Raw genomic sequence first — 26,661 nt, 5'->3', positions numbered from 1 at the left:
ATTTAAGTCAAAGCCGTGTTTTGTGTTTGATCGTGTTATGAACTTCATCATCACTCCGTTACACAGTCCAGCATTTATTCTTCACTTTCATCTTTCCTTCACCCGCTCCACGTTTATATCTGACACTTAAATAGGAGGAGCTAAACAAGGCTGAAAATATTTATATAACTAATTAGAAAAAAAGTAAAATAGAAAAATGAAGCACCAAAAGCTGCAGTTCCTCTGACGGCCAGCAGAGGCAGCAGTGAGTCAGTTCCCATAGACTCCCATGTCAAAAGTTTACAGCAGAAACAAACACGTTATCCTCTGTAGATAATTAAAAATGATGACGTATTTATAACTCACCTGTTTAAATTGTATCAAAGTTTGTGTTTTTAGGGGCGTGGCCTCTATGACTGGCAGGTGGATGGCGGCACAGGCGGATGTAGCTGCCAGCTGTTTGCTAGCTTTACCTGAACTGGACCACTGGACCAGGAGTAGCAGCCTTTTGGAGCAACTTTAATGATCTGACCAATAATATGGCTCTTTGAGGTTACTATAGTAATGCATAGTGCAGTATGGCAGAAACCAACGTTCGCCTTCTTTATAGTTTTCCTCTGTGTGACAGAAATATTCTGTGTCTGCAGGAACCTGCAGTTCAGATGATTTCTGTAATCTCATAAAGGCATCAGCGTTTTTGTAAAGAGGAAAGATAAGATAAAGTTTTCTTAGTCCCATATGTGGGAAATTATTTTGTCGCAGCAGAAAATGGACAGTACAAGTTAAGTGCATCAAAAATTAAGACAAAAGCAATGGAATAGGATCAGATAAAATAGAATAAAATAGGACAGGTGAGACGAGATGAGAAATCATGGATCCTCCTTAATTTTTCATAATTTTCTTCTCTAAATATATTCTGGAGCAAAACAAAGAAAAACCTGACTGTGAAAGTTTTTGTTTCTCTTTAGGAAACACTAAAGCATAAAACAGTGAGAAGGTTTTAGGTCCCCACAAAAACCAGACCAGGAGCAGAGCCGCTTCTGCACCTCCCTCAGCTGTCTGCGCTCCTCTGGTACAGCATGATGATCCTCTGACGATAGCTCCTCCATCGGCGGGTCGTGGTTGGCGTAGAAGTTCAGAGGCCTCCAGACAGAGTCGTAGTAATGATCGGAGAATGAGGCATAGTTCCTTCCTTGTGAGGAAACCGAAGGCAGAAACCTGCAGGACAAACAGGAAGTCCCCCAGGTTTCAGTCTTTGACACCTGATGTGGGTTTGAACTTTTTAAAATAAGGTGCAGCATTCTTGAGGACGAGGAGGTAATGATCCCTAAACCCACTGAAACGATTTATGGACGTTTATTGAACATCAACGTGAAAGATGATTACATCATCAGAGAGTGGAAGTCCCACATCAGCATCAGAGCACCGGTGCTCAGCATGTACGTCTCACGAACCCTGACATCAGCCAGCCGAGGCGACGACAGGAAACTGAGAAAGAAGCGGAGATGTTATTTTAACCCGAGCGTCCCACCGGCCCGATTTCAGATGATTGATAATTCATCACAGGTGGTGCTTTACTTGTGTGTCACGTAGGAGATGAAGCCTGGGTGGAGGAACCTGAAGTTTTCAGCTGCTTGGTGGCCAAAATGCTCCCAGGGTCTGCAGGAAACAGCAGATCTGGTTTAGTGACAGCAGCACAACAAAAACTCAGTGAGAGCATCAGCTCTGCTCAGCACGGCCAGCATGAGCCAACGTCGCCACCTGCAGGTGACACACCGTCATGACAACTCCTTCACTCCACAGGAATGACATCAGGAACATGTCTGATCACATCGTCACATCATCAGTGTGTCGCTGAGCCATGTGAACGCAAAGAGATGAAACTTTATTTTGAAGAGCCGAGCACAAGCACGACTGAAAAAAGTAATAAAATGACTGTTTCTGTTCCTCTGTCTGTAATCTGGACCGAAAACACCTGAAGCTTCACGGACCTGCAGAAGGACCCAGACCGGTCTTGTTGGTATACATGCATCAGTCTAATAAACTTAAACCTACACCATCCTCCCTGTTCTGCTATTCTAAACAGTACCTGGAAGCAGACTGCTTGGTCGAGTTAACCTCCTGAACTATCTACAACACACGGTGAAAACCTGAAATTAAGACAGAGAAGAGGTGAGACATGGTCATTACAGATTACTGATGACAGATTTAGATATATTTTCATAAACCATTCATTTGCCACATCAAAAATATTTTTTCTGACATGGCAACCTTTAAAAAGTGAAAGGAGACAGAAAGACAGGTGAGAAAGAATAAAACTTAACTGACTTTTTGATGGCATTTTACACACAGCACTGGTGCAGAATCTAGAAAGTGTGGGAAAATACTGGCATCATGTACAGTACTTACTGAAGAAATTATGATGGGACCCTAAAAAAATTACTATGTACAATAATGGATTTCTATGCATTGATGAAAACGTTTGTTGTAAGATTCAGATAATTTATTAAAAGTGAGACATTTTAAATGAGAATAAGAAAGTATTTCTTTGTGCCCCCCTCTCCCTGTTAATGCCCTACATGCCCCCCTGGCAACACTTTGCTAGACCCGCCCCTGCACAGTTACCAGCTGTCAGCTACATAAAAAAGGATCCTGGTGTTATTTGTCTCTCAGAAACAGTTCATAACTTCAACTCATCCATGTCACCTAAAAGGTAAACCTGTTTCTCCATCACAGCTCTGATGATCCAGTAAGGACATCTCCTGGTTTCATCTTCATGTTTCCCTCTCACCACATATCCAAACCGACATCATGACCAGCAGCTTTACAGCTGTGGCTCCAGCAAACATCAGCTGATACTAGAAATTAATATTAAATAAATTCTAACAACAGCTGATCAAGCTTAAACGTGCTGCTGTTGTTTAGCGCGACATCCGCTGGTGTCACAGTCTGGCGAGGGCAGACTGTATGAATTGAGAAAAGGACCCAAAACGCAGACTCCAAGGAACAGGGAACAGAACTTGGAATGTTAACAAAAGGCGAGCCGTTTAATATGGCTGGTAGAAAAGGTACAAACAAAGGGCAAGGCAAACTGAAGCAAAATTAACACAAACCTAAACTGGGGAATCTAAACAAACAATAAGAAAAACCTAGACAAGAAACTTGGAAGCATGGCATCGGAAACATGGCGTGGACAACAGACGACCTGAACAATCACACACTGAAAACAGAGGACTTAAATACACAGGAGGTGATTAGGGGAAGTGGAGACACATGAGGAAACAGCTGACTAGGATAAACATAATGATGCACAGGCAAGAGTAAAACTAACCGCATGAGCACAGAACAGAAGACCCCTTTTCAAAATAAAACAGGAAACATGCAGACTTAGACACGACAACCAGAACTTGACAACGTAAGACACAGACATGAAACGCATGAAGAGCAGGGGAGATTTAACATGGTTGGAAACGGAGGGGGAAATAATAAGAACTAGAAACACTTAGGCATGATAATACAAACTTGATAACATAAGACATGAACATAAGACAGCATGAAACATGAAGGGTGAGGGGAAGCTTAAATACAGGGGAAGAAAACACAAGGAGTCTAATAACCAAATGAACTTAGATAACCTAATGAACAAAATAAACTCAAACTTAAAACGCTGGGTCAAAAGACCCAGGACCATGACAGCTGGTTTCCTCTTTCTGGCGCAAAGTGAGCGATAAACAAACAAGAGAGCCGATCAGCTGATCATTGATCAGTTTCATGATTGAAGTAGAAACAGGAGAGGGAGGGGGGAGGATGAGAGGAGAAGAGGCAGCTGTGCAGCAAAGACAGAATAACTCCAGCTTTGTGTCTTTTTCATTGCAGCTGAAGTCCGGGACAAACTGCTCTTTTTCAGCTCAACATGACACGGGTAATATTTTCTCTGAATGCAGACGATTCAGTTTTTTACAGGACGGTTGGAAACTCTAATAATTAACCTTATGAATAAAATAAGATAAATAAAGTTCACTATCAGTAACATCACAGCACCCGCCCAGCTGTATATAAACTCCGTCATGCTAGCTCACGCAGTACGAGTTATTGTAACTGACTGTAAAAAGTCAGCACAACAAAAATAAACTCCACCTAAACCTGGTTTATATCTGACCAGAGAGACTGCAGGTCATAACTTCTTACCTGAAGTTCAGTTCACCGCCTCGGGTCTCTGCTCCTGCCTTTCCCTCATCCACCTGCCAGCGTGTTGCATCTGCTGCCTCCACCACTTGCTAATGTTACTGAATCTGTGGAAGCTCTGTGTAGAGTACACCCAGCACAGACACACGCACACACAGGCAGGTATAGCCAACTTCCACGTTTATTGATATATTTGTATTTTGACAGCTGACTCAGTCGCACCGTCTGACAGCTCGAGCCCAGCTGATCTCCCTTGGCCGCTCCTCCTCGTCTCACTATAAACACAGCGGAGGAGACCATCATTAGTCCATAAACAATATCAGCTGTTCTTACCAGCCTCGCGGCGCCGCCCCGTTGAGCCTTCCGCTCCACTCCTCCCCTGCAGCTGCGCCCGGGGCCACGCCTCCGCCACACTCTGCCATAGCCACCACCAAACAACTGAGTTATTTTACACACCTCCCTTCATCTGGCCAATCCTCCACCTTTCACTGTTTACACCGTTACGGAAAAAACGGAAAAAAAACCCCCATCGGCCCATAAAAACGAAAAATCACCATCGGCCCACCGGGCCAGTCCAGCTATGCTCATATTTCGTATTTTAAATAGGTAACGGCGGTACATGTACTCCGTTACTCCCCAACACTGTAAGAGACTTTAGAGGAGAGCCTTTGTTTGGTGAAGTCACTCATGTCTTGCCACAGGCTGTTAATGAGTCTGTCTTCATGTTTGTGAGGATTCTGAACGTCAGCTGCTTCGAGGACCATTTTTATGCAGCAGAAAGATCAAACGAATATGAACTGCTTATATGTGCTGAAATTTCTGATTTTCCACTTTATATATATAACGACAAGCTTTGATACAAATAAGCTGTATTTGAACACAACCTGGATGGTATATTCGCCAAAATGTAAAAATGTTTTTCTGTTTGCATGCAACTGCACATTTGTTGAATGTTTACAATTTGTTGAAGATGACAACTGTGACCTTTGAAAGAATTGCATTCATGTATTTTCTGGACATGATTATTTCAGAGCATATTTATGATAACTGCACTATTTTTTGTTTTTCTATTCTATTCGGTAAGAGGAAAGGAGGGGGACTGGCAGTTTTTGTGAACGACAGATGGTGTAACCCTGGGCACATCACTGTAAAAGAGCAACTCTGCAGCAGAGACATTGAGCTGTTAGCCGTTAGCATGCGTCCGTACTACCTGCCCCGGGAGTTCTCGCATGTTATCGCGATAACAGCGTATGTCCCCCCCTCGGCCAACGCGGATGCAGCCTGTGACTCTCTCCACTCTGTGGTCAGCAGACTGCAAACACAATCTCCGAGAGCCCTTCTCATAATATCAGGGGACTTCAATCATGCCTCACTGGACTCCACACTGCCCACCTTCACCCAGTATGTGACCTGCCCAACCAGAGACAATAAAACACTGGACTTACTGTATGCCAATGCAGAAGAGGCATACAGTTCATCACCTCTCCCTCCCCTGGGCAGATCTGATCACAACCTGGTGCACCTTGTCCCTGTGTATGAGCCCTTAGTGCGCAGGGAGCCACCAGCCACCCGCACAGTGCAGAGATGGTCAGAGGAGAGCGAGGAGGCTCTTAAGGATTGTTTTGAGTCGACTGTGTGGGAGGTGATCTGTGACGACCACGGAGAGGACATCGACAGCCTTACTACATGCATTACTGACTATATAAACTTCTGTGTGGATAACACTGTACCTACCAGGACTGTACGGTGTTTCTCCAACAACAAACCTTGGATTACCCCAGAAATTAAAACCGTCCTCAAGCAGAAGAGGAGGGCCTTCAAATCCAGAGACAAAGAGGAGTTGAAAAGGGTGCAGAGAGAGCTGAGGGGACTGATAAGGAATGGGAAGGAGAGCTACAGGCAGAAGATGGAGAACCAGCTTCAACAAAACAACGTTGGTGAAGTCTGGAGAGGCCTCAGAACCATCTCGGGCCACAAACAGCAGAACTCTCTGCCTGGGAGGGATGTGAGGTGGGCAAATGAACTGAATCATTTCTTCAACAGATTTGACTCAGCCATGAGGCAGTCTGCAACATCGGCTGCAGACTCACCCACCCCCACTGCTGCTGTTCCACCTCTGACACTTCACACCTCCTCTATTCACCCTGCTCACTCCCCCCCACCCCCAACAACAGCATCCAATACACACTCAACACAAGGCTCCAGCCTGTCTCTCTCAACCACCCAGGTTAGGAGGGAACTGAGGAGGATTAATGGCAAGAAGGCAGCGGGTCCAGATGGCATCAGCTCGAGGGTCGTCAGGTCCTGCGCGGACCAACTGTGTGGGGTGATGGAGCACCTCTTCAACCTGAGCCTGAGGTTGGGAAGAGTCCCACAGCTCTGGAAAACCTCCTGTGTTGTACCAGTGCCAAAGACTTCACGCCCCAAGGACCTCAACAGCTACAGGTCGGTGGCTCTGACATCCCACCTGATGAAGACCCTGGAGCGGTTGGTCCTGGCTCAGCTTCGGCGCCTAATAAGCTCATCACTGGACCCACTTCAGTTTGCCTACCAGCCTGGCATTGGAGCGGATGATGCCGTCATTCACCTCCTACATCGTTCCCTCTCTCACCTGGAGACCGCTGGAAGCACTGTGAGAATCATGTTCTTTGATTTCTCCAGTGCCTTCAACACTATTCTTCCCTCGGTTCTGAAGGACAAGCTGGAGAACTCTGGAGTGGACCATCACCTCACTACCTGGATCCTGGACTACCTCACCGACCGACCACAGTATGTGAGGACTCAGGGCTGTGTGTCGGACAGGGTCGTCTGCAGTACGGGGGCCCCACAGGGAACGGTTCTGGCTCCGTTCCTCTTCACCATCTACACTGCAGACTTCTCCCACAATTCCACCCAGTGCTTCCTGCAGAAGTTCTCTGATGACTCTGCAATAGTCGGCCTCATCACTGATGGGGACGACAAGGAGTACAGAGGACTGACCCAAGACTTTGTGGACTGGTGCCAGCTGAACTACCTCCAGATCAACGCCAGTAAAACCAAGGAGCTGGTGGTAGACTTCCGCAGGCACAAGCATTCTCCACTGCAACCACTGAACATCCAAGGTATGGACATTGAGGCTGTGGACAGCTACAGGTACCTTGGTGTTCATCTGAACAACAGACTGGACTGGACTCATAACTCAGACGCCCTCTACAGGAAAGGGCAGAGCAGGCTGTACCTGCTGCGGAGACTCAGGTCGTTTGGGGTGGAGGGCCCACTCCTGAAGACCTTCTATGACTCTGTTGTGGCTTCTGCTATCTTTTATGGCGTGGTCTGCTGGGGCGGCAGCATCTCTGCTGGGGACAGGAAGAGACTGAACAGGGTGATCCGAAGGGCCAGCTCTGTTCTAGGATGCCCTCTGGACCCAGTGGAGGTGGTGAGTGACAGGAGAACGGCGGCTAAGCTGTCATCCCTGATGGACAACGTCTCCCACCCCATGCAGCAGACTGTGACAGCACTGAGCAGCTCCTTCAGTGGGAGACTGCGGCACCCACGGTGTGGGACGGAGAGATTTCGCAGGTCTTTCCTCCCCACTGCTGTCAGACTCCATAATAAAGACTTTAACTGAACAAACACACACATCCACACATGTGCAATAACACTAAGTGCAATAATCCTTTCTGTCATCGTTGTATTTTTACTCAGTTGTATATAGTATTTGTATTTGTATTCTATTTTTATCTTATTGTATATTTATTTTATTTTATTCTACTGTATATAGTATTTTATTTTATTCTATTCTGTACAGCTGTGTACTGTATTTATTCTTATTGTATTCTAATTTTTGCCTCATAACTTTTGCACTGTCTATTTCCTGCTGTGACAAAACAAATTTCCCACGTGTGGGACTAATAAAGGTTATCTTATCTTATCTTATCTTATCTTATCTATTCTATTTTTGACATTTAACAATCTAGAGTTAGAAAGTTAGCCAGATATTAATTCTGTTTGATTCTGTCAAATAGAAATTGTTTTGGCATTTAGTAATACAGGGGTCCCTCATTTATCGCGGGAGTTCAATTCAATTCAATTTTATTGATATAGAGCCAAATCACAACAAAAGTCGCTTCATAGGTACAGAGACAAACCCAACAATCATATGACCCCCTGTGAGCAGCACTTTGGTGACAGCGGGAAGGAAAAACTCCCTTTTAACAGGAAGAAGGAAAGAAAAGAAAGAGTTACGTTCTAAAGACAACCCGCGTTATAGCGAGGCACCACTGCACAGCCTTGGTTAACACTGAATTTATTTTAATTTAGAAGATTCTGAAAACTGTTGTTTATTCAGCTTGTAATAAATGATAATATGCCAACTGTACACATCTTTTTCTCCCGTTTAAAAAAAATGAAATGTACATATTTAACACATCATTAAAGAAGCAGACACATTAATTGTGTTCAAATTGACACATCTTGACACATTTTGCTTTTAGCATTTACAAATGGAAGTGAAATAAGTCTCAGCTATGTTGATCACAGAAGCTGATGTGGATCAGCCCTCATCGTGGCTGCAGACACTTCAGGTCACTTCACCCTTTGACCTCAGCCTGTGTCAGACGTTTCAAACCCAGACAGACCAGCAGGTGTAGTTTCTCCTGTGGCCGCCAGAGGGCAGACGTTCAGTAAACAGCTGCACTGCTCCTCAGAGTCCCACATCCTCAAACCAGGAGGCGGGCTCAGTGCTGGGGAGGAGCTGGACCATCAGAGAGGAGGGGGTTATCAGAAGTGAGGAGAGGAGCGCGCTCAGTCAGGACGGCTCACTGCTCCTCTGAGCATCACAGGAGTTCCTGCCTCCCTCCTCCTACCGAGGGTCTTTCATCCTGCAGCTTCAGCAGCTGCAGATAAACAGCTTCCCTGTGGGCATCAATGCAGAGTTTGTGATTCTGGTTTGACACACACAGTTAGGCTCTAAAGCAGCCCTCACTCAGTCTTCTTTGCTCTGCCTCAAACAGTCCGAACACAAAGTGCTGCATGCAGGTCATTTCTGTTCTGCTGCTCATTAAAGACTCAACAAACTGCTTTTTTACATGAAACATGTTTCAAACCAGAGCTTCCGACAGTGAAAGCCTCGTCAGCGTCAACCTGCATGTTCAGTGCGAGCAGCTGGGTGTTCTTAAAAGGAAAGAAAAAGTGTGCAGGAAATATTTGTGTTTGTTCTTGCATGTAGAGTTCGGTATGCTGATACACTTCTCTGAAAGCCCAAAGGCAAGCACAGACACGGCCTAAAAATATTTTTTTCTTGCAACGACTAAAGATTTTATCTGTAGGAGTAAAGAATCCTGCCATGCTCTGTGAACTGAAGAAACTGTTTTTCATCTGAATTTCAAGACAGAACTGAGACGTGTGGTTTGAATCAGCTGACTGTGTAACAGTCTGCAACAACACAGACACAAAATGCTTTTTTAATGTACACACACAAGGACAGTTCATGAAGCACGTATGGAATAATTTGCCTTCATGTACATAAATTGGAGTGCTTTTGATTTGATGGAGGACCAAAGATCACAGAGAATAAGTGGTGCTTTACTTTTACTGCAGGTTTCCAACCGTGTAAACAGAACATTTGCACAAAGACTGAAACCAGCAGCACTGACGGAACAATGTCGGCCTTTTGGGTCTTACATGGATGGTTATTAAAAGTGTTCTGCAGGACATGGTTGTCTTTGTTCTCACAGGTAGGTTTATTCAGTCACATGACTCTGACATGTTAACACACTTCCCTGGAAAAAGGGCAAAGACAAGTACAGACAGAGTAATTAAACTCACTTCAATACCACAGCTAAAGGTCAATTTATCTGCTGCAGCAAAACAAACACTGTGCCGTTTTTCATCTGAATTTCAGGGGAGAACTGAGACGTTCTTCAGAATCATTTCAACACCTTTTTGATGTCTGTGTTCATTCATTTTACAGAACGTGTAAAAAGATAAGCTACATTCAATATTTGCGATATGAATAATCTGAGACTATAGCAAACAAAATAAGCATTTTAATCATTTAATCATCGTACAAAAGTACACGTCTGTTAGCAGAGCTGAGTGTGAAAAGTAATCTGCTGACATTCATGAGCTGTGGGCAGGTTCCTGCTACACACTGACGTGAATGTGATGAAGATATGAATTACAGTCGTCCAGCCTGGAAGTAATAAATGCATGAACTAGTTTTTCAGCGTCACTCTGGCGTCGTTGCCCACCTCTCAATGTTAAATACACTTAGTCATTGAGGGCTAGCAGGAGGGACTATGCGCTTACCTGCTGCTCTCTGGCAGGTAGCTCCATGCCCTCCTGGGTTTTAAATGCACCTTAGAACACACATGCATCAACACTACAATGAGCGGGTGGAGGGAGGTTTGGAGTCTTCTCTCACCCCCGTTCTCTGTGACCTGCTGGAGCGGGGGGGCTAGGTGGAGTTGGCCGTCCGACTGCGGTCTGGAGTGTGGGGCCTCCCTGCTGCTGCGGAGTCGGGGTGGTCTGCCTCTCCCCACCGCAGGGAAAAGGGTAATACCACCTGGGTCTGGGTGCAGTTCCCCCCTCCAGGGGCAAGGGTACCTAGACCCGGTTCGTAGAGTACGCTTGGGGAGTGTGATTGTGTGTACAGCGTCTCTTTATGTCTGTCTCCACGTTGGTTGAGTGTGGAGTGAGTGCATATGAGAGCATGAGGGTGGGAATGGATGTTTGTGTCTGTGTGTGCCTGTATGTTTGTGTCTATATGTCAGGTTGGGTATCAGACGCCACCTCTCTGGGGACATCTCAGGCCCTCCAAGGTTTGGAGGCCTATCTCCACCCACCACCACTTCCCCTGCCGGTGGCGGATTCCCTCAGACATCGGTGCGTTGGTGGTTCTTTGTGTCTGGGGATGGGCGTCCGGGTACACACCGGCTCACTCCTTGGCGGCCGCTTATCGGGGCCTGGAGCCTGGGGCTCGCTCGGGCCCCTTCGGGGGTGGGGTGCCCCCGGCCTCTCGGCCTGGGGCTCGGTCACTCAGGCACAGCTGGCGGCCGGCAGAGCTCACGGGCGCGTCACTGCAACTCCCCCTGGCTTCTGCTCCGCGGCTGCTGAGTGAGCCCTCATCTGGGGCTCTCCTCAGCTCTTACTGGGACAGTGGCGCGGCTGCCCCTCTGTTGGTCTTCCTTGGTCTCTTGTGTTCTGGGGGCCTCTGGATGTCTGGAGTTTTGATCTCCTCCATACCTGCTTCACACCCTGGAGGACGGGGCTGTGGCCCCCCCACACTCCCTAGCAGATCGTTACATGGAGAAACCTTTGGAATACAAGCGCGCTGATCCACACAGGTATGCACACGGGTGTTCACTGCTCGTAGACCCAAATTACACCTTTCTTGGCTGCTACTTCGAAGCACATCTGTCCTGCGTGCTGCACAACAACATTGAATATTTAGTATTTACTGCTGTTTACACTTAGCTAGATTAATGCGATGGTGTTGTGTTTAGTATGTTGCTTTGTTTCTTTTTTGCTTGTTTTCTATTCTTCTCTCAACAGGTGATCCAGGAGATTTTTTTTTCTCCCCCCTTTCTCACTGTCCCTCTCCCCTTCTGTTTTTCCTTTCCTTCCTCTTTCTTTCTCCCTTTCCTATCTCTCACTCATGTCTGTCCCGTCTGTAACATCTGAAAATAAAATATAATAAATAATAAAAACAAAGATCGACCAAATGGACCAATACGGCAATGCCACGATGATCCATTTGGCAAAGTAAATCCATTGGGTCTCCTTGTTGGTCTTCAGACAACAATTCTGATGGCTAAAGAACCAAATGGGACAGGCGAAAAAAAAAAAAAAAAAAAAGTTACAAAATAGAAGAAAAAGCTCTAATATATACAAATAGCTAAATTATAAATATATAGAATTTTGCAGAGATTGACATTTTGCTCTAAACTGTAAAACTTTATTTATAATTTTCACTGTGGAGCCAATCCTCTGCAGATGATCTGTTAGCTGTTTGACAACTCTTTCAAGGTTGTTTGTCATGGGCCAGCAGACCAGTGCGTTATTGGGACTTAAGCAAACTGTTTCTTAACAAGACTTTATCATACAGTGAAAAATATATACATAAGATGGTGAGATAGGTGAAGTCCAGTCTTTGATGGGGAACAGGGCTGAGTATCACTGATTTATACAACTGGGTCGTAGCTGTTTGGTGGTTGTTGAAATAGTTTTAAACTGAGATTCTGACGTTTCTGGCAAAATGGATTTATATTTAAAAATTGATTCAGGATTTAATGAATCGATATCGCATTACTCAAGCTAAAATTGATTGGAATTGGGAAATCAATTTTTTTAAACCAGAACTCGGGCACCACAATAGGCACTAACCACCTTGCAGCCACAACTCAGTGCAGCAGCTTCAGCAAAGGAGGTGCTGAATGGAAGTGGTGAACATGTGTCCCCAGCCTCCCTTGGACTGTTGTCGAAGCTCTGCCAGATGAGGGAGTTGAAGATCTTGTGGATGGTGGTGTCTGCGAGGTGTTCCCAATGCCCGTCTATGTCTAGCCGGTACGCCTTAATCTCACGTACTGGATCAGGCTCCTTTACCACAGAGAGGTAACGTTCCATGTCAAAATCGCTACTCCAGGTAGCCGGGGGTCGGGCCACCAGGGTCTCCACAACTGCCACCCAGCACACATTGTATCCTACACCTACCACACCGCCTGCAGGTGGTGGGCCTAGAGGAGGGTGGGCCCATGTCCCTTTTTCGGGCTGTGCCCAGTCGGGCCCCGTGGACTAAGGCTTGGCCCCTAGGCACTTGCCCTTGGGCACCCTCCCCGGGTCTGGCTGCAGGGCAGAGCCTCAGTAACCCTATCCCGGGCAGGGTGAATTGTTGAAATGTTCTTTGGCTCTTCAGCTCATAGGGTTTGTTAATCGCTCAATGTTTGAGACCCTACCAGGAGGCAAGAGCGAGCCAAGCTAAGCTGAAGATGTTCAGAAGTTCACTGGTGTTAGGATGCTGGTTCTTCGTCACTGCCAGTACAGTCTGGGGCTGGAACACGCGCGGCCTCCCAGAGTGTCCTTGGTTTTAGTGACTTCTCCAACACGCATCTCCTTGTCTCCACTTGTGGAACCGTGGAGGGGAAAGGCTGAGAGAGACAAACTTTCTGATAGTTATTATTCAGTTTTTCTACCAGGTTGTGAACATCAGTGGACAATGCAATATACATCACCTTCTACTAGCGGTGCCCCTCTGGAAGCTGACCATGGTGTTGGAAATAGTCTTATTTCAAATGGAAATAATTTGGTTACTGCAGATGGAGTCATAATGTATGAAGTGGAAAATCTGGTTGTGGTAAATGCTGATGTTTTGCTTTTGATTTTCCTACATTAGTTCGTGCACATGTTAGACAGGTTGCTAATATGCTTTTACTGCATGTGATGTTTTCTCAATTACAAATCTTGATTTTATTGCTCCTATTACCCCTCTTTGTCCGACATGACTCACACAGTGAAAATGTCGGGCAAGGACTGGCATCAGGGAATATGGGAGGGCAATCAAACCCTTAAGATTTTGTATAAGCCATCTCTGTCATCTAAGGTACAGTCATTATTCTCCCAACAGGTGTAATCACATGCAGAGGCTTGCTCTTGTATAAATTTTAAATCAACATTTGTTTCTAAATAGTCTGGGAGTGTAACAAGTGGCAGCTGTAGGGGCACAGATAATACTTCCTGCGGAGGTGGGAGCTGTGATGCAGCTGCAGCTTTGGCTGTCACGTCTGCTAAGGCATTACCTGTTGCTTCGTCTGTGTCAGCTGTACTGTGTCCTTTCGTTTTTACAACTGCAACGGCCGATGGTAGCTGTATAGCCTGAAAAAGTCTTTGCACAAGATCAGAATTAGCAATTTATTTTCCATCAGCAGATCTAAATCCTCTCTGTCTCCACAATGTGCCAAAGTCATGTACGACGCCAAATGCATAGCGGCTGTCTGCGTAAATTGTCACATGCTTATCCAAATGGAGCTCACAGGCGCGTATTAAAGCCATGAGCTCTGCTTTTTGTGCTGAGTGAAATGGTAATGAGTGAGCCTCTAGTATGATGTCAGGCACTGTTACCACTGAATAGCCACAAAGAAATGAGTTGTCACTCGGCCTTGAACAGGACCCGTCCACATAAACCGTGGCTGAGTCTGGGATAGGTGTTTGCTCTAAGTCTGGGCGTGGTGCTGTGGATTCCTGTATACGTGTCATGCAGTCATGATCGTCAGGGTCGTCTGAACCATCCTGTCGGTCAGAGGAACACAGCATACGAATAAGTAAGTGTGCTGGCGAATTGGGTGTGCTGCTTGCTTTTATAGTGAGATTTGCTGTTGAAGTCAGTGTAGCTTCATAACCTGAGCGACGTTGTGCGGTCATGTGTTGTGTAGTTATGTTTGCTAGAATGGTCGTGACCTGGTGATTGGTGTGTAGAATAGTGTCATGTGAGAGTGTGAGCTTCTCGCAGTCCCTTATCATGATAGAGCAAGCTGCTACTGCTCTCAGGCAGGCCGGCATCCCCTGAACTACTGCTGGCAGCACCTTTGAGTAGAAGGCTACTGGACGGTAGCCACAGCCATGCTCTTGGGCCAATACACCTGCACAGGTTGTGCCGTTCTCTGTGACGTACAGGTGGAACGGTAAGTGGTAGTCAGGCAGACCCAAACAAGGGGCGGAGGTCAGCGCTCCCTGTAATGCATTGAAAGAGGCAGTCATTTCTGTGGACCACAGTATTCGAGGAGGCTTGTCTTTTTTGCAGCATTCACGCAGAATGTGGTCATGAAAAGAACAGTCTGGTATCCACTGTCTGCAATAGTTCACCATGCCTAGGAAGGACAGCATTTCTTTCTGTGTAGTGGGCTTAGGGACAGAGGTCACAGCTTTGACCCTGTCTGTAGTCATAGAACGTTGTCCGTGAGACAGTGTAAATCCCAAATATTGAACAGAAGTCTGACAGTACTGCATTTTCTTTGCTGATGCTTTGTGGCCAGTCTGTTGGAGGTGCTGGAGTAGCATGTGTGTGGCAGTTTGACATAGTTTTTCACTTTCAGCACAGAGGAGGAGATCATCTACATACTGGATCAGAGTACAGCCCTCTGGAGGAGTGAAGCCGTCTAGGGTAGCACGTACCACCATTGAGAAAGCCGCAGGGCTGTCTACCATGCCTTGGGGTAAGCGAGTCCATGTGTACTGCTTATCTCTATGTGTAAAAGCAAATATCGGCTGTGTGTCTTCATGCACAGGTACTGAGAAAAAGGCGGAGCACAAATCCACCACAGTAAAATGTGTAGCTGTTGCTGGAATACCTGTCAGTATGCTGGGAACATCTGGGACAATAGGTGGCAGAGGCTTAATGACTGCATTAACTTGCCTTAAGTCTTGTGTGAAACGCCATACGCCAGGTTTGTTAGGCTTTGGCACAGGATTGACAGGAGTGTTATATGGAGATACTGTGGGCTTTATTACTCCAGCTGTCAATAAATCTCCTATGATGATGTCTAAGGCTGCGGCTTTTTCAGCGGAAATGGGATATTGCTTGACATATACCGGCTTGTTGTTTTTCAGCTGAGCATGATAAGGTGTACAGTCAATAAATCCTACATCATTCTCACCTCTTGACCATAATGTCATGTTTTGATATTCAGCTGGCAATGTGACAGCAGAGATAGTACAGTGTATGGGGTAGGTTAGATCTATGTGTTGACATGGTGCAGTGATGTCATAGCCTATGTCTGAGTTATGTGACAAAACCACTGTTTGGCCTTCACTGGTGTGAGCAGTTATCATGTTGTTGAACAGTGTGAGAGAAACAAATATGTGGCTTCCAGGCATGGGGTTACCTGGTAACGGTGTTTGCACATGTTTTTGTCACAGTGAGTGACGTGGGATACCAGTCAGATGGATATTGAGTTCATTCTCCGCTGAGGCGTCCAGCTGACACAGAGGATGTTCCTTCTCCATGGTGTCGGTGCATAGGGCAGAGAAAACATAGCTGTTATCAGTGTCAGCAAACATTTCACCCTTTATGTTAAATGAAATACACAAATTCATTTTTGCTCTGGGTGTCTGCGGCTGCTGGAAAACTGAGCCACAATAAAAACACATATCTCTACTTTTATCCTTCCGTCCTCTGAAACTTCCTTGCTGTGCTGGAGCGGGTAATCCTGCATACATTAGTTTCTCACTTTCCTCTGAGCCTTCTACATCAAAATTCAACTTTATCTTAACACTTTTAGCTTTCGTGGTAGTATCTGCACTGGCCTTCAGTTTTACTGACCTGTTTTCTGGCGATAATCGTTCGGGATAGGGCTCCGGAAATAAATTAGAATGCATTGAACTTACAGTCCGTAAGTTGTAAACAAAGTCAGTCACATAAGCACTTCCACACGTTCTGGATACGTGATCATGGACGTCTTCACCGATTCGCGGACGTAGGTTACACGTAACCGGAAATGGGAGTTGTACTGAGCCGTTATTTGAGACTTTATTTTGTATTTTATTAATTTTTGGTTTTACAGGTACTTTAGATTTTTTATCGGACCTGTCTGTGGTCTTTGAATAATTCTGACCCATGTTCAGTGATTTCCAGAGGGGTTTACACGCTAGGAGGATTTAGGTTAGTATTTATTTTTGCTGTGGCACACCTGAGGTTACTTGATTTTTTGCTAGCAATTTTATCTTTTTAGTGAGCAACTTCTCACTTTTTAACGAGCAACTTCTCGTTTTATGACCCCAGGCAACTTCCTGTGTCCTTTCTGCTGGTGAGCAACTTCTTAGTTTATGACCCCAGGCAACTTCCTGTGTCCTTTCTGCTTTTATTTACAAAACAACAGGCAACTTCCTGTGTTTCTATGTGGGCCACTAAAGAAGGCTCCTCAGTGTATCCCACTTGTTACTATGTGGGCCACTGAAGAAGGCCTCGTCAGCGTATCCCGTTTCTATGTGGATCACTGAGAAAGGCATAACACAGTCTTATAAAATAAAAGACGAGTGCCTACCTTCGTCAGGATCCCACTTCTGACACCAAAATTGAAGGAAACGGTTTCCAAGGCCCACTCCATGGATCGGCTTCCTCCGAGGCGTGGACGTCTATCAGCAGAGAATGTACCTTAGTCTGTAACACAGTCAAATATATTCTCAAGCAATATTCAAGCATGCCATTCAGCGTGTTAGTACGAGCTCGGGAGCAGCTTGGGAGAACAAGAAAACAGAGACTGCTTCAGATTGTCTTCCCAAAGTGACTCAACTTTATTCACAAGTACAACAGTTTATATAGAGGGTAAAATTCACGAGACAGCAGATTATCAGTTTAAACCAGTACAGACCAAGATAAGGCAGCGTCTTCCTGCCCTTGGGTGAAGAAGCATCCTTTGTGTAGTTTATTAGTTCAGCTACAATTGTGATTATCTCAGCGACATATTTTCAAGGCACAAAACGAAGAGTTCTTACATTAGTGAAATCTGAAACAAACCATTTGGCCTCAACAGGCGTCTCCTAAAAGATTAAGAAACTAATGTAGCTGAGGGAGTGATCTCTGTGGTATTTCAACCTTGTACCAGCCTGTGATTCTCACACATCAATTCTTGGGTCAAAGAGAAAAATAACTAAAACAAAGGGGCCTTATTGAATGACAGAGTTTTCCTGCATAATGTCACTATAAAACAATATCCAGTAAATGCTACCATGGTACTAAAATACCTAACACTTCTGAACCTGGAAGCTGACTGTCTCTCTGTATGTGTGTAGATCTTCCCTGGACCCGTTCCCTGAGTAACTGTGACTGAGCGTGGGCAAGAAGAGTGGTGGTGCAGAGAGGAGCTGTTGTTTGTGTATGGAAAGCCTCCACCCTGGACTGCTTCCCCTGTCAGTCCTGGACCCCGGACCCTTTTCCCGAACACCTTTGTATATATATATTGCACTTGTGAGAATCACTGTAAATAAATAAAAATCCGTCTTAATTTTATTTTCTCCCATGTCCCCTGCGGGGCTCCGTACTCTATAGAAAGGAAGAAAGGAGAAGAAAAGTTGAGAGAAAGGGACAAAGTAGGCCACAGCACAAAAAAATCACAGTGATCACCAACACAGCTGAAAGAGAAAACAGACAAACGATCTTGAAAGTAGAGATAGTGTCTGTCTCCTGAATCCAAACTGGAAGCTGGTTCCACAGAAGCTGAAGGCTCCGCCTCCCGTTCTACTTTTAAATATCCTGGGAACAACAACAAAGAGCTGAGAATGAAGAATTATGTTTTAAGATAATAAGATACTTTAAGATATGACGAATATCCAGCAAGCATTTCATCTGAGTCTGTGTAATGTGGGTGATTTTAAGCAGTGACTGAATTATCTATGCCTTCCTTCACGAGGATGCACATGCAGACTCAGGGCAGACAGACACGAACCTTTATTACAGCCAAAAGCAGACTCCAGAATCTCAAAGCCCATAAAATGAATAAGACACCAGGCACAGCAACAGATGCTGGGACAAAGTGGACACAGCTGGTGCAGACAAAATGAAGACAATAAAGACCAGTAACCATCAAAATAAAACAGGAAGTGAGAAATGGGAAAATGCAGACCTGTGCATGAACTTAACATAGGGGAGCTGACAGAACAGGATGCGAACACTGAGGGAACAAGAGAAACTCTAACACTAGATTTAATTATAACAGCAACTATAGACTCCAAAATACTAAATAAAACATAAATATCAATAAATCAAAGTATGAAGACCAAACCAAGAATCCTAAACCCACAACCAGACCCATGACATTCTGTGCCTCACTTCCTGTCCTTCTCAGCTGCGCTGTGCTTCATGTGAAACGCCATCAGGTGTAATCACAGGTGTTCTGAGTGTCTGCGATCAGTTCCAGTAGCTGTTTGAGTGCAATGCAGCTTTTCTGCAGAGAGCCAAGCAAAACACAGTGAGCCCCTCTGGGCGTAGCCTGCATGGGCCACATGGACCGGCACATCCTGGGCTCATCTTGGAGGTGGTGGAGAGGTCGACTGCAGTGCGTTTAGGGGTCGATCGATCTAAATATTTAAAGTATTGATACAACACTGGTACTGATGTCAGATCGTTACTAGGGTGATGGGATCAGTACTTCAGTGATTCGCCTTCTCTAAGGTCAGTACGTGGCTGCTCTTCATCATCTGTGCAACCTCTGCTCCCCTAATGCAGACACACCTTGCTCCGCCCCCCCTCTGTGGTCATGTGACTCAGCAGCACTGAGCACAGCAGCAAACAAGCAGCAAAAGAAAAGAAGAAAAACGATGGAAACTTTTCAGGCGGACGCACACCCTCAGCACAGAGGTCAGAGGTCACTGTCACAGTCCCTCCAGAGAAGCAAAGAATTACCAGGTAGCTTCTACAGTGCTGAAAATAATGTTTCATTCATAACGGATGCCAAGTATTCAGCATGAGTTATGTTTATTGACAGCTGTTACTTCTCAGACTGATTACCTGCAGACTATATCCAGACACTCAGGTAGTAAATTCAGTCCACTGGATTGTGTTAAATAATTTTATTGGAAATGAAAAAACATACCTCGAACATCAAGAATGGATCTGTTACGTCTGAATATTAGAGCCATTTGTGTTTAATGTCTAGTCCATTTTATTTACATAACAAATTTAATGAACAGAAGCTGACCCAAAGTGCTTTAAAGAAAGACACGTTTACACTCAGGTCCCTAAAAACCATCGATCCATCCTCTTCCACTTATCCCCGTCAGGGTCGCGGGGGGCTAACGTAGGGCGAGAGGCGGAGCAGACCCTGGACAGGTGGCCAGCCGGATGCACGGCTAACACAAAGAGACAGACAACCAAAAACTAAAAGACAAAGTTTCAAGTTAATTTCTTCTATGAGTCATTTGTTAATCAGCTGAATGATGACAGGAGAGAAACAGATTTGTCTCAGTCATGTTTGATTTATTGATGTGATTCTGCTGCTATTATCTGACTGAAGCTGCATAAGTTCACACACTGATTCGTACATTAGCATCTTAACTGTGTTACATCATAGAAAGGAATGAAAAAAGAAAACAATCTTTCTTTTTTGAACACGTCCACTGAGTGGAAGCACAAAATCCATCAGGCTTCAACATTTAACATGTTTTTCAGAAAACAAAGGAAAAGAAAAACACAGTCTGTGCTGCAGCTTCTCCAGAAAACATCTGTTGTCAGGTTTCCCTGTAACTGCAGCAGAGGCGCAGAAAGAACTCAGATCTGTATGGAGAGCTAATCTTTACAATTTTACCACACAGAAGACGCAAACGTTACAGCTGCCCCACATACATGCACACGTATATCCTGCTTTTCCTCATTATGCCTTGTTCACCATCAATAAAAGGAAAAAGAAGCAGAGAAGTATTTGCATTAAATCATTTAGAATATAATGTTGCAGCTGGAAAATATGGAGTCCAATTGAACCAGTCCAAATGTCACTTCTGCCAAAATGCAAATGATAATAATGATATAAAAACATGATTATTTGTTGTCTTGATCTCAGTGTGCAGAGGAACCGAGTCTGTCAGATTAATAACTCGCATTAAAAACATCAAATATCTTGTTTGTTTCTCTGACCGAGCTGCAGATTTAATAACAACAGGATTAATGAATCAATCATTTTGGGTTCATGAGTAAAGTCTCATCTTTCCTTCCGTCATTTCATTAACTTGCTCTTAACTCTTTGATTCTTTTGTGAATGGAGGCCAATTTTTATCCTCACTTTTTGTGTTTCTGAGCCAGCTTCTCCGTGTATTTGCTGAACTTGTCTGACACCTCTCTCTGCATTTGAAACAGGAACTTGCTAAAGTCGCCCCCTCCAGTTACCCACTCAATAAATTTGGTCAGTGTGTCATTCACATCATCTTTCCTTCCCTTCTTGTCTAATTCCTGCATTTTCTGGTAGAGGGCTTCCTGTGCCCTCTTGAACATTTCCTCTGTGTAACACTCCCATTGGTTGTTTTCAGCCACCTCTCTCAGCTTGTCCACTAACTTTCTCTTCTGATCTTGGACTTTCTCACTATTACTATCATTACCAACATAAATATCACTCCATTTCTCTTTGTCACACCCAAATTGTGTCTCAATGAAACTCATTATTTTATTTCTATCCTTTGGTTTCAGCTCTTCATCTTCATCTTCATCTTCGTGGGTGATCAAGGGTAAAAAGTAACGCAGCGACTCGTCACCAAAGAACTCCCTAACCAGTTTCATTCGCTCCACGTCATGTATTTTAAAGCCGCTCTCCCACTCTTGCACGTACAGAAACACATGGGGACCAGGAGAAAAGATGGATGCTGTAGCTCCTTTCTGCATTTCCTTTGACACTTCGGTGTTTTCTGTCTCGTCGACTTGACTTGGACTGTCTTGGATCAGAGTCTTCACCAAAACCATTGTAAAGTCTTCCTGCGCAGCCTTTTCTTTCAGGGTGGCTTCAATTTGTGAAGTCAACATTTTAGTCTTTCCAATGAGGACAATCCTCAGCTCCTTTGGCCCTGTTGGAGAATTTATATTGACATAATAATTATTATTATTATTATGTAAGTTCTGTTGCAGTCTTTAGGACTTCTCAACTTATACAGCGAACTGAAAAGTGTTGGCCGCTTTGCTGATTTCCTATTTGTTGTATGTTTTTCACACTTAAATGTTTCAGATCATCAAACAAATTAAAATATTAGACAAAGATAACACAAATAAACACAAAATGCAGTTTCTAAATGAAGGTGTTAATTATTACAGCATTTGCATTAACTGGCAATGAGTGTTTTACAGCTGTGGAGGAATTTTGAGCCACTCATCTTTGCAGACTTGTTGTAATTCAGTCACATTGGAGCCGCCGTTTGACTGTCATGCTACAGCATCTCAATCGGCTTCATCAGATTCGGGTCAGGACTTTGACTAGGCCACACCAAAGTCTTCATTTTCTTTTCTTAAGCAGTTCAGAGGTGGACTTTTTAGTTTTACTCCAAATGTAACCGGAGATGCACCTTCCAAAAAGTCTAGCTTTTGTCTCGTCAGCGTGATACACCACTGTTACTTTATGTTATAACAAGGCAAGGAGGCAGTCAGGTTTGGGTTTCCCCCCAAACACCCAAACAAAATAATAAACACCTTAATTTAAAAGTTACATATTGTGTTTGTCTTTAATTTCATCTCGTTTGATGATCTTTGTACACTGCCTGCATCAGGCAGCAGGGCTCTATGCAAACAGCCCCTGGACTGAATCAGATAGTGAGCGTGTCTTGTTACCTGATTACTTTCACCTGTTTCTACCTTGCTGTGTCGTTTTCCCACATTAGCCTCCCGTGTACTTAAAGCCTGAGTTTGAATGTGCTCATCGTTACTATTTGCTTTCCATTCCTGTCTTTTGTCTTCCTGTGAATTTTTCCCCACTTGATTTGTTGATAATGTTTGCTGCCAGTTGTTTGAATTCATCGTCGCCAAAATAAAGGTTAGTTTTTATTTATTTACTATTCAAATCTACACTTAAGGTCCAAACCTTTCACTACACATGGCAAATGTTTTCGGAGCACTGAAGATTGTCACACTTTAGTTTACTGGCCTGGGAATACGATTCAATTTTAAATGTAAGAGAGTCCCAAAATATTATAATTACATATTTTTCCAATTGATAAACGTCAGAAATTAGATTTAATTTCTCCTTTAATATTGAGTAATCAAGGCTCAGTGAACCATACTTTCATAGTGAATGTAATTTCTTAGTAAAAGCTCAAAAGATTTTGAACCATTAAGTAGAAAATTAATCAATTCAGCAGTGCAAAGAAATCAGTCTACAGCTGAACTCTTTATAATTCAGTAAATCGTCAGTTATGAGCCATTAACAGCTGTTCTATGGAAAAACAAAAAAACATCCAATTAATTAATTTTGTCAAAACAATGTAAAATGTTGCAAATAGCAGCTATTGTTTGATCAAAGCTCTTAAAAATGAACATGTAAGCTGCTGTGATACTCACACTTTTATTTATTAACAGTCACTTTATACTGGACGTTAGACTCTACAATAATATCATTTACATGGTTTTGCTTTATTTTTGCCACACTGGACATTTTTGGTGTCAGTTCACGATAAAGTTATCAGACAGAAATCTCTAGACTTTTATGCACATGCATGAACGAGTAATGTAACAATGTAACATCAGCATAAGCCAGTAATTGTGAGCTGAAGCAGCATGTGTATGTTGCTGGGAAGTTAGGTCCACAAGACTAAAATAACTCAAAGACAGCAAGCTAACGTTTGCAGGTGAAAAAGATTAGCATTAAAATATATCAAAGTGTAGGATGTACTGTGATAAGTGAGAAGTTTCTGGTGGGTAATAAGACCTGAAAACAGTAACAGGAAGAGAAATGGCATTGCTCTGCTGGTTTACAACCTCAATGCAACTAAAATATATTTACCAGAACTGGACATGGTTCCTGGTCCTGGTTGATCTCAGAGGTCTTGGGAGAGTTGATGTGGTGTAGTTGTAGTTTGTACAGTTTGTTTTCAACTGCCTTTAGATCCCTCCCCCTAAAGACAGGGCATCTGTTACCTCACTGGTTTGACAAACAGCCAACCAATCAGAGACCAGAAAACAAAATCTGTGCAAGCAGCTAAGAAAAGTCCACTTTGCTTTAGATGTGAGCACATTTTAGTTGCCTTTAATTTCATATAGACAGTGTTTTATATAGAATTTACAGTATCATATGTTACTGTACCTGTTCCCATGTGGGTGATGTGGCATTCACTTACCTTTACCTGGACTGCAGCTCCCAAAGAAGACAAACCAAGGAAGCTAACAAATGGTCTGCTTTAGAGAAAATTGTCTTTGGATGTAGAGAGGAATGAACTTTCTAATCTGGTATTATCAGTCGTTAACCTCAATGTTCAGCGTCGGATGTAAATTATTGCTGCATGGAGCAGAATTAACAAAGGATGGAACTGTAGGGTGGTGTTTGTTGGTCTTTCTTGCCCGTTGGCGTTTCCATGACAGCGAGAAGATTTTGTAAGAATCATGAGAGATTATCAGCTAAACCTGCAGACAACCCAGTCCTTCTTTACCTGACATAGAAAACAGCGCCATGTACTGAGGTCGCTGTCTCATTTACACAAAAGGTTTTCTTTGACTGGGCTGAGTCACATGTGGCTGTCACATCCAACTTTTCAGCACAAAAGCTCAAACTACGAACTTTATGAACTAGCTCTAACCAGGCTGGCAGTGCCTGGACATAACCAGGTGCTTTGTGAGTGCCTACGTTTAACCAGCTTGTAAGACTGAATAAAAGAAGGCATCTTCTGTGCCACAGCAGCAAAACATTTGGTTGGGTCTTGGGAAGCTTCAGGTAATTAATGCTGAAACTCATCAGAATGTACCATCAAAAAGGTCAAATGAACAGACTACGGATCAAACTACTAACTCCATACATTTGTCTTTATGTTGGAATAGAGAGGGTACTTGTTCATTCGATTCTACTTTGATATAGTACCCAGTGATATAGTGAGGTCTTTGAAATAATATTGGGACTCATTATTCAGGACCTTATATGTGAGGAGAAGAATTTTAAACCCTATTCTGGATTTAACAGGGAGCCAGTGTGGCAGAAATATGCTCTCTCTTTCTAGTCCCTTTCATGCTTTTTCATTTCAATTCAATTAGATTCAATTTTATTTCTCTAAAGCCAAATCACAACAACAGTCACCTCAAGGCACTTAATACGATAGTGTAAAGAGCCAACAATTATACAGAGAAACCCCAACAATCAGACAACTCCCTGTGAGCAACCACTTTAGAAGTCTTTAAGACATTCCTGCAGTTTAACTCATTGGTGTGTGTTATCTGGCTTCATGGACAGATAGAGCTGCGTGTTAGGTTTATATTGTAGATTGTCATATATGCTTAGTTTTATAGTCGATTGCATAATGGTAGGATGTCTGATCCTTGCAGTCTGCAAAGACTCTGTGTGCCTCCCAGAGCACTCTGGCATGCACACACAACTTGGGGTCATGAGAGAGGTCGTACCTTCTCTTACCGATTTATGGTGTAGGAGGACACCTACTCTGTGTCTGGTTAAGTATAGGAGCCGTTTGTTTAAGTGAACTGCTGGACTCCCTGGCGCAAGTAGGTGTGGGGAGTCTTCACAGGGTCACATCTTAAGATCGAAGCATTAATTAATGGCAGGACTTCTTTGAGCAGTTTTGTAGGAATGGGGTCTAAAAGACACGTTGATGGTTTGGAGGAAGTAATTATTGAAGTTAACTCAGAAACATCAATTGGAGAAAAAGAGTCTAACTTAACATCAATGGTACTAAGAGTAACTGTAGATAATATTACATCTGTGGGATGATTACTGGTAATTTTTCTCTAATGGGTAAAATTTATTGTGAAGAAGTTCATGAAGTCATTACTAGTTAACGTTAAAGGGATGGTTGGCTCAACAGAGCTCTGACTGTTTGTCAGCCTGGCTACAGAGCTGAAGAGAAACCTGGGGTTGTAAATAGATAAAATTAGATAAATAAAGTAAAAGTAACCCTAGTACACCAATTTCATATCACTGGCCTAAAACTTAACAGAAATCCCAGTTAATCCCATTGCCTTCTGTTTGGAGCTTAAAGCGGAAACACTTTCATCTGAAAAAGTAATCCTGAAATCTGTCAAACACAAGTTTCATATATTTGCCTGTTTACAATCTAACACACACAATGAGCGTCACACTGATTTTGTGATTTTGGATGGTCTGTTTTTTCGGTGAATTTACTTTTTTGGTGTCCACTTCTGAGGAGATTCTGTAATTCTGAATGAAACTTGTTCTTTTATAGACGTGTTCAGATTTGCAGATGATCAGTGAAGACATGCATGTAATTAGCAGCACTTGGCTGATACTTACCCTTTTAATTCCTGTGGAAGCAGTAAGGGTGGTCTTAGTTTTTTAAATAATTGAAAGTGCCACATGTGGTAAAAAGTACAGAGAATCGTTGTGATGACAGATGTGCTGAAGAATGTTGTCTGTTGCCTCCCAAGGACAATGACAAGCAGTTATAAAGGTGAGAAATAAAAATGAAAGTGAATCTGAGTCAGAATGCTGTGTTAATGCCAGTGAGTATCTGCTCCAGAAGCTCCATCTTCATCATCCTCTGTCCAGTATATCCTCTCTTCCTCCTCTCCACATGAGCAAACCATCTTATCCTCGCTTCTCTGACGCTGAGCTGTCCCGCTGGACTAATTTCTAATCCTGTGCATGCTGCTCACTCCCAGTTGTTAGGTATTTTAGTACCATGGTAGCATTTACTGGATATTGTTTTATAGTGACATTATGCAGGAAAACTCTGTCATTCAATAAGGCCCCTTTGTTTTAGTTATTTTTCTCTTTGACCCAAGAATTGATGTGTGAGAATCACAGGCTGGTACAAGGTTGAAATACCACAGAGATCACTCCCTCAGCTACATTAGTTTCTTAATCTTTTAGACGCCTGTTGAGGCCA

General features: G+C 43.7%; 1 protein-coding gene and 1 long non-coding RNA gene across 2 annotated transcripts; both read right to left on the bottom strand.

Annotated features, from left to right (window-relative positions):
* Positions 1 to 978: 978 nt before the first annotated feature.
* Positions 979 to 9,022, bottom strand: st6galnac2 (ST6 (alpha-N-acetyl-neuraminyl-2,3-beta-galactosyl-1,3)-N-acetylgalactosaminide alpha-2,6-sialyltransferase 2; the record flags this gene model as incomplete). Its single annotated transcript, XM_082531543.1, is given in 8 exon segments — positions 979 to 1,079; positions 1,081 to 1,172; positions 1,174 to 1,197; positions 1,366 to 1,373; positions 1,376 to 1,467; positions 1,558 to 1,638; positions 8,771 to 8,896; positions 9,009 to 9,022. Coding segments are annotated over 8 exon segments (486 nt in total). The 3' UTR covers positions 979 to 1,030.
* An 11,064-nt stretch (positions 9,023 to 20,086) lies between these two features.
* On the bottom strand, positions 20,087 to 26,429 carry LOC309704210. Its single transcript, XR_014276167.1, has 2 exons — positions 23,601 to 26,429; positions 20,087 to 21,678 (listed from the first exon to the last, which is right to left on the bottom strand). It is a non-coding gene; the product is annotated as an uncharacterized lncRNA (long non-coding RNA).
* Between the last annotated feature and the right edge of the window lie 232 nt (positions 26,430 to 26,661).

The sequence above is a fragment of the Aulonocara stuartgranti genome (genome assembly GCF_965226115.1).
Source record: "Aulonocara stuartgranti genome assembly, chromosome: 4".
In the NCBI taxonomy this organism is placed as follows: domain Eukaryota; kingdom Metazoa; phylum Chordata; class Actinopteri; order Cichliformes; family Cichlidae; genus Aulonocara; species Aulonocara stuartgranti.
The sequence above is the reverse complement of the archived record's forward strand: the minus strand, read 5'-3'. Positions and strand labels throughout refer to the sequence as shown.